Raw genomic sequence first — 7,159 nt, 5'->3', positions numbered from 1 at the left:
GGATAAGTATTTATTATATATGTAAATATATATATATTTATATATATTCTGAAATTTTAATTAATTTAATTTCAATTTAATTCACATTTCATGACAAATTGTTAAAAATTTTGAATACGTTACATTTGACAATAAATTTTTTTTTTTTTTTTTTTATCGAAATTTATTAATTATTTGTCCCATATATGAACAAATTTAATCTTTTATAAAGTTTATTAAAAGTATGACACAAAATAATTCTAGTTTAAGCAACTTTAGCAATTAAAAATGTACTATCCAATAAATAAACAAGCATTTTACAAAATATAATTTATATAAATTTATTTTCAAATTTAAATTGTACTAAAATATTTTTGTTATACCAATAATTATGTGCTGTAGACTAAAAGAAAATAAATAACTTGTCTTATTTATTTTCTTATTTATATTCTATTTTATTACAAAGCAAGATTTTTAATTTATATTAGTTGAGTAGCCTATGGTTTTGTACATAAATTATATACTTAAAAAAAAGAAGATATTGCTTCCTTTTTATTATAAATAAAGAAAAATGTATATAATTTAATTTGCATTTCCTAAAATGTTTTGAAAAAATCATCAAATATTAGGAATTTCTGATAATTAAATATAATACTATTTTTGTCAGTACAGTTTATAATTGTTAAATTTAAAATAAAAATAAATACAAAGTAATATTAATATTCAGTAATATCAACCATAATTCAAGTAATATTAATATATATAAAAATATTAAAATATTTTAAGTATTACTTAAATCATGTTACATGCAAAATACAAATTTTTAAAATTTAATCTATATATCTTATATATTAAAAATTTAAATATATAATACGATAAATTTTATTTTATTTACTATTGTACATTTATATTGTATTATTATAATCTGTATCTTCAATGTAACTAAAGGAAATTTCTACTCAGTTTAAAAATGAATACAGAATTTTTTCTATAATAAGAAAAAGTACTTGCCAATCGTGTGTTTGGAAATAATTTTCATATTTAAGTTATGTTAACTAAACAAAAAGCTGACCTATTATAGATGACGGTGCAGCCGTCTATGGGTCAGCAGTCCTATCAACCTCAACCAGGTTATGGTCACCCAATGATGAGTCAGATGGGTCCGATGGGCGCCCAGTATGGACCTCCCTATGGAATGTCCATGGGTACGATGGGTCCGATGATGGGAATGGGACCGGCACAAAATCGTCAGCCGATGACCAAACAGCCAAGTGAGTTGGGCCTGGGCCCCAGTGAGCCCAGCGCCATCTCTATCCAAAACTCGCAATTGACTGCCAATGTTGAGCCATTGCCAAAAGAGCAATCTCTGGAAGATGGTAAACTGTTTTTGCTATTGTACTTTAACCTGCTGATGGCATGCTTGCTGCTGAGATTACCTTGATTGTTCTACATATCTAAACAATTAATTTTGCACTATTGATGGTATTGACATAGACTGGACTTTTTAAATCGCATTTACGTTAACTCGAAACCTTGCTTTGATAATGCTGAAGACAAATTTTTCCACAGGAAGGCTTTATGTATTATTTATTTTCAAAATTATATTTGACTATGAAATCTATAGAACAATGTTGATGAAGCAAAATAGTTGTGTTATATTTTTTACATCTAGTAGTATTTAAAAATGTGTAAAGTAACTAAACGAGTAGATTGCACCTTAGAAGTTTATGAAAATTGAAAAAAAGTACTTAATACAATTGTCATTTTTTGATGCCAATATAATTCACAATATTTTTAATTAATAAAACAATTAATAAGACTACATAATAATATTATTAATTAATAATAAAGTCTTAATAAGAACAATTTTTCTCAAGCTACAAATTGATAACAATAAACTTAGTAGTGTTAATTAGTAAAAGCTTTGGATATATTGGTCACAAGAATTGTGCTATTATTTTATAAGAATTGTTTAGTATATTATTTAATGTAAACTGGTAAGTTATTATTATTGTATATTATCTTAAATTATATTATATTATGTTATATTATATTAAGTAACTAATACGAAAATTGTATCGCAACTTTTTAATAAAATTATCTATACTACTAGACTAGGAATTTTTGCACGAAAATTTATTGTTAATATTTTTCATTAGTGTAATTTTTATGACCAATTGCATTGTTTTTTTTCTTTTTTTTAAAATAATTATATCGAAAGCTTTAATTACTAGTGTCATCAAAATACTAAGTTTTTATAATATGTTAAATAAATTGATGTAAGTACATTGTATAGATTAGAACTGAAATTTGAAATTAATTTTTCCAAATACTTTTAAAAGTATCACTGCATGATTTTTTTCTGTCAAATCATCTAAATTGAATCTTTATCGGCAAAATCTTAATGACTGCTTGTATATTGTTTTCTTATAATCTGAAACTACTGTCTATCCGTTTTTTAGACTAAACACTTTTATATTTGATATGAACTTTAAAATTATCTAAACGCTTTTAATTACAATGTTCAAAACAATTTAATACACTTTTGCATGTTTTATTAAATTTTAGAGTTTCTATAATTTTATTGAAACAAATTTTAATATTTAAATAATAATATTTAAATAATAATATTTAATAAATCACAATTGTTAAAGCAAAGATTTTTTTAACAATGTTTATAAATAAATTTTTTTCAATAATGTTTTTTTTCACTATAATGACATTTAATTACAATTTCTTAAACATTGTAACTTGCATGATTGCTATTTGAAATTAATATACAGTTTAACATAATAGTCTGTTGTGGTAAATAAATTTTTAATAGTTAGATCATAATTTAAATGCATAATTATAAAATATATAAGATTATGTCTAGTTGTACAACAAAACAAAGGAAAAACTCTATGCAAACTGCTTCTAAATATTTATCTAAATATTTCTTTGCACTGTAATTTTATTTATTTATTTATTTATTATGCACATTAAATAATTGATTGTATAATTATCACATTTTATAGTTTTTTTTTAATGCAGAAAGTTGCCATTAGTAAGTTGGAGTAGAAAAATATACAAACGTAGCAAGAACAGTTAGAAGTATTTGTAGATAATAATTTATTAATTTACATGCTTTTCTTTGATTTTAAAATTTTATTTAGTCAGTACATTAAATAGATTTGAAATTGCATAAATATATGTAATAAATTTTGCATTAAAAACAATAGTTTTATTTATATATGAATTAGTTAAAAACATATTTAATATATTGTTGGAATTTTTCAATGTACAAACGAATACATGTAATTATTACATGTAGCATAATATTATTATTATTACAATTACTTATTTCAATAAATTAAGTATTGGAATTATTCAAATGATGATATTTTGTTTATATAAAAATAAACCTTCCAATTATATTTACTAAAGTAGCAAATTATTTTATAATTTCTACATAAATGTTTTGACTTAATTTTTAAATACATATCATTTATTCGTTCTTAAACATATGTAATATAACAAGCATGTTTATTATAAACAAATAATACGAGATTTATCTTTATGTCATATGAAAGAAAATTTCCTTATCAAAATTAAAAAATCAATGTTAATGTGTAAACTAAACAATTAATTTTGCATACGAAACAGGTGTATTGGATATTATTAGTGGAGGATCACGTCCAACGACTCCAATCTCACTTCTAACAAGGAAAAGTCCTACAATGGACCAGGGTGTTCAGGTAGGTCAGCAACAGCAAGTTCAATCTAACAATATTGGCAAGATCGGAGATAAGCAGAACCTTAGAAATGTCCAAGCACCCCAACGAGATCGGGATAGGTATGGACATCTGTAATCGAATTAAAAATAATACCTCTAAGACAAGATTAGCATGTTAGCGGGAACTACCCTTTTTCTTTTTAGTCATGGAAGCGGGCGGACCAGCGGCATGTCCCAGTACAGTGAAGGCAAACAACAGCATAAGGATGGTCCAATGCACGGCAGTCATCACGGACAGGGTCAGGGCGGTCACATGCACGGACAGGGGATGCGTAGTCGTGGGCCTGGTGGAGGTAATGGTAGCAGTGGTGGAGGTGCCGGTGGTGGACAGGGCAGTGGCTGGATGGGTCAGCGAGGTCAGATGCGAGGTGGCAGGCCAGGAGGTGGCGGGGGTGCGGGTGGTGGTCGGGGCGGACGAGCTGGCACCGGCAATTTTAGAAATCAGCAGCCCGGCGGGACTGGCGTCAAGCCTAAGAACACACTCAAGTTCGACAATGATTACGACTTTGAACAAGCTAATACAGAGTTTGAGGAGCTCAGGTACGTGGTACTGCTACCCTTCCATTATCTAGCATTTTTATGATCGATAATTTTTTAAAGTAACTAAACTAGAAATTTCTAAATTACTTTTAATGAGAAATGTGATGTATTTTCACTTTTAATGAATAATAACTGAACAGACGTAAGATAAGCATTTGAATTAATTTTATTGAATTTTAGAATTACAAAGTTTAACTATATTTTTATTAAAAATTCTTTTTGTGAAATTTTTTAAATAAAAAAATATAAAGACGAACCAATTTCAATGTAAAAATTTTAAATAATAAAATATAAATTATATTGAGTGTAAATATACAAATTTTTATTTTTAATTGTTATTAAGTTCAACATTTTATTTTATATATCATTAGAAATTGTTTAGAAATTGTATTTAGCAATGCATTTTTAAGATAATGCATAAAGAAAAATCACAATAGTTATTTATACTATTAAACTTTCAAGTTTCATTCAATCCATGTAAAATATAAAATATTTAATGATATACACAAAATAATTATTTTATATCGCGTAGAATGTGCCGGAAGTATTTCAAGTAATCATTGAAATATGTATGTGGAATCTATGCGAAATTAAAGCGTGGCAATATTAAATCGGATATAGATTATCTGTATTCGATTACGCTTTGCCTCGACATACAGCATTTTTTATTTCAATACCATAAATATATTATTACCTTTAAATTTATTGATTTTGATTTCATTTATCTATTGTCTAGATTGAACTCTTCAATCTTCGTACGCTACTTTCAATGAAGTTTTATTGCAATTTTATTTGATCTCAATCAAATTTATTAATCAATTTTTATACTCTGAATATTTGATACTAAGGTAACTTCATCTTTTCGAATTTGAGCAAATTAAAAAATTAATAAATATGAAATGTCGTCAAAATAAAATGTCCTAATATATAATAATAAATTTATATAAGTATATTTATATAAGTACAAGGTAAAACATGTAATAATCTACAATATTTTATGAAGAATATGTGGTTTATAATGAAAAGTATTTTAAAAATATAATTCTAAAAATTAAATAGTGTATTTTATTATAGGTAAATGCAAATGGAATACTAGTATTTATTTTTATTATACATTATATAGCTAATTATAAGTAATATTTGCATAAAACATATATTTGGATGTTTCGCGTAGATCGCAGCTGGCAAAAGCTAAAATTGAAGCTGGCACTGAAAATGAGAAGAAGGATGATAGCGGTAATGAAACGGGCGCAGGTGACAACGAACCTGAAGAGGAACCAGAAGTTGTACATTATGATAAAGCAAAGTCATTTTTCGACAATATTAGTTGTGAAGCTGTTGAAAGAAGTAAAGGGTCAGTAGAGATTAATTTCCTGTGATACATTTACTCTTTAATAATTTAAAAGACATGTCTAATTATAGACATTTTCATTTTAATATTATTTGTTTTAAGACTTTTTTTCCCCAACCAAGTTTTATATCGATAAATTAATTACAATAGAAATGCCAAGTGATATATCTATATAGAAAATTAAAGTGATCATAGATTTATAATAGTTATGATACTTATGATAATATACTCTTTTATTAAAAAAAATGTGAAATCGATATTTGCAGAAGATCTCAGCGAACGGACTGGCGGACAGAGCGTAAGTTGAATTCGGAGACGTTCGGCGTGGCGTCAATGAGACGCGGTGGCTTCCGAGGTCGTGGTTACTATAATCGCGGCAATATGGGTGGTGGCATGTATCGTAACAATCAGCCTACTGGTAACCAAAATTTCCGCGGCGGCTACAGGGGCCCAAGAGGTGCTGGGCAACGCAAACCGTCTAATAACTCGGGTCAGCAACTCCCCAACAACGCCCAGTCCAATCTGGTATGTCTTTAAATTTTTTATTTTTTATTTTTTCACGGTAATGTAATCTCCAAACACTTTGGACGTAGCCGATATTGTAAATTTGTTTTTAAGTTATTGATATAATAACAAATATGATTTGTATTTTACTTTTAAGATGAAGCATAGGTACATCTTCAGTTTGCATATTTTGTATAACGCGAAATTTGTAGTTTCTTAAATTATTGAATATGAATTAGTATTTCACAATCAATATCTTTCTTTTAAAATATTTTATTTAAGAGCATTTCTTTTTCAAATTATGAAAGGTAATTTTCTAATTTTAAAATATGTTCATAAATTTGATATTCGCAATCTGGGAGGATCAAATAAACAGTAAAATAAATGTTGTTTCTTAAAATCATTGTATCATTTATTAAATAAATAAAATAATTATCTAATATCGTTTTGAATAGGGATCAACGTCAGGGACTAATAATCAGAGCAACCGTAATTCAACGAACAGCAATAGTGCTGATCAAACGACCAACGCAAGTACCAGTGCATCAACGTCCTCGACTCAACCACAACAAAACAGCCGTCTTGTAACCGGCACCGCGTAATCATTTGCGTTTGCTCTTACGTCGCCGACAAGTGTCTCGACTCATTTATCACATTCATTATAATGCACACATTAGCACGCGTGCATCGCTGATACACGAACTGTTAAACCTGTAAAAAAAAGGCTTGAATGGGAGAAGAACAAAGAAGGAAATAAAATAGATGCCAGGCTCTCTTCTCATTCGCGTACAGTATAAATGTTGAAGCTGATAGATTAATTAATTGATTTATCACAGCTATTTGCGTGTAATAGTGCGATTCATAATTAAATTCATTGAGCTTTTGTTCACAGCGAAAGCTTGGAATTATTATTATACAGCCGGTGAATGTCGCATTTACAAAATCTACGATGATAAGTAAATTGGCGGAAGCGGCAAAAAGTTGAACGCCCACGTGTGTGACAAAAAAAA

The 7,159-nt window shown here is 27.6% G+C and overlaps 1 protein-coding gene across 1 annotated transcript in view; it reads left to right on the top strand.

Annotated features, from left to right (window-relative positions):
- The window catches only part of tral (LSM14 family protein trailer hitch), a 9,740-nt gene extending 2,581 nt beyond the window's left edge, over nucleotides 1-7,159 (top strand). The window contains exons 3-8 of the mRNA XM_011498596.1: nucleotides 1,061-1,355; nucleotides 3,625-3,814; nucleotides 3,899-4,294; nucleotides 5,469-5,648; nucleotides 5,912-6,170; nucleotides 6,605-7,159. Of these exons, the coding sequence (XP_011496898.1) occupies nucleotides 1,061-1,355; nucleotides 3,625-3,814; nucleotides 3,899-4,294; nucleotides 5,469-5,648; nucleotides 5,912-6,170; nucleotides 6,605-6,751 (1,467 nt within the window). The 3' untranslated portion in view covers nucleotides 6,752-7,159. The remainder of the gene's footprint in view (nucleotides 1-1,060; nucleotides 1,356-3,624; nucleotides 3,815-3,898; nucleotides 4,295-5,468; nucleotides 5,649-5,911; nucleotides 6,171-6,604) is intronic.

This window comes from Ceratosolen solmsi, unplaced genomic scaffold (genome assembly GCF_000503995.2).
Source record: "Ceratosolen solmsi marchali unplaced genomic scaffold, CerSol_1.0 scaffold30, whole genome shotgun sequence".
In the NCBI taxonomy this organism is placed as follows: domain Eukaryota; kingdom Metazoa; phylum Arthropoda; class Insecta; order Hymenoptera; family Agaonidae; genus Ceratosolen; species Ceratosolen solmsi.
The sequence above is the reverse complement of the archived record's forward strand: the minus strand, read 5'-3'. Positions and strand labels throughout refer to the sequence as shown.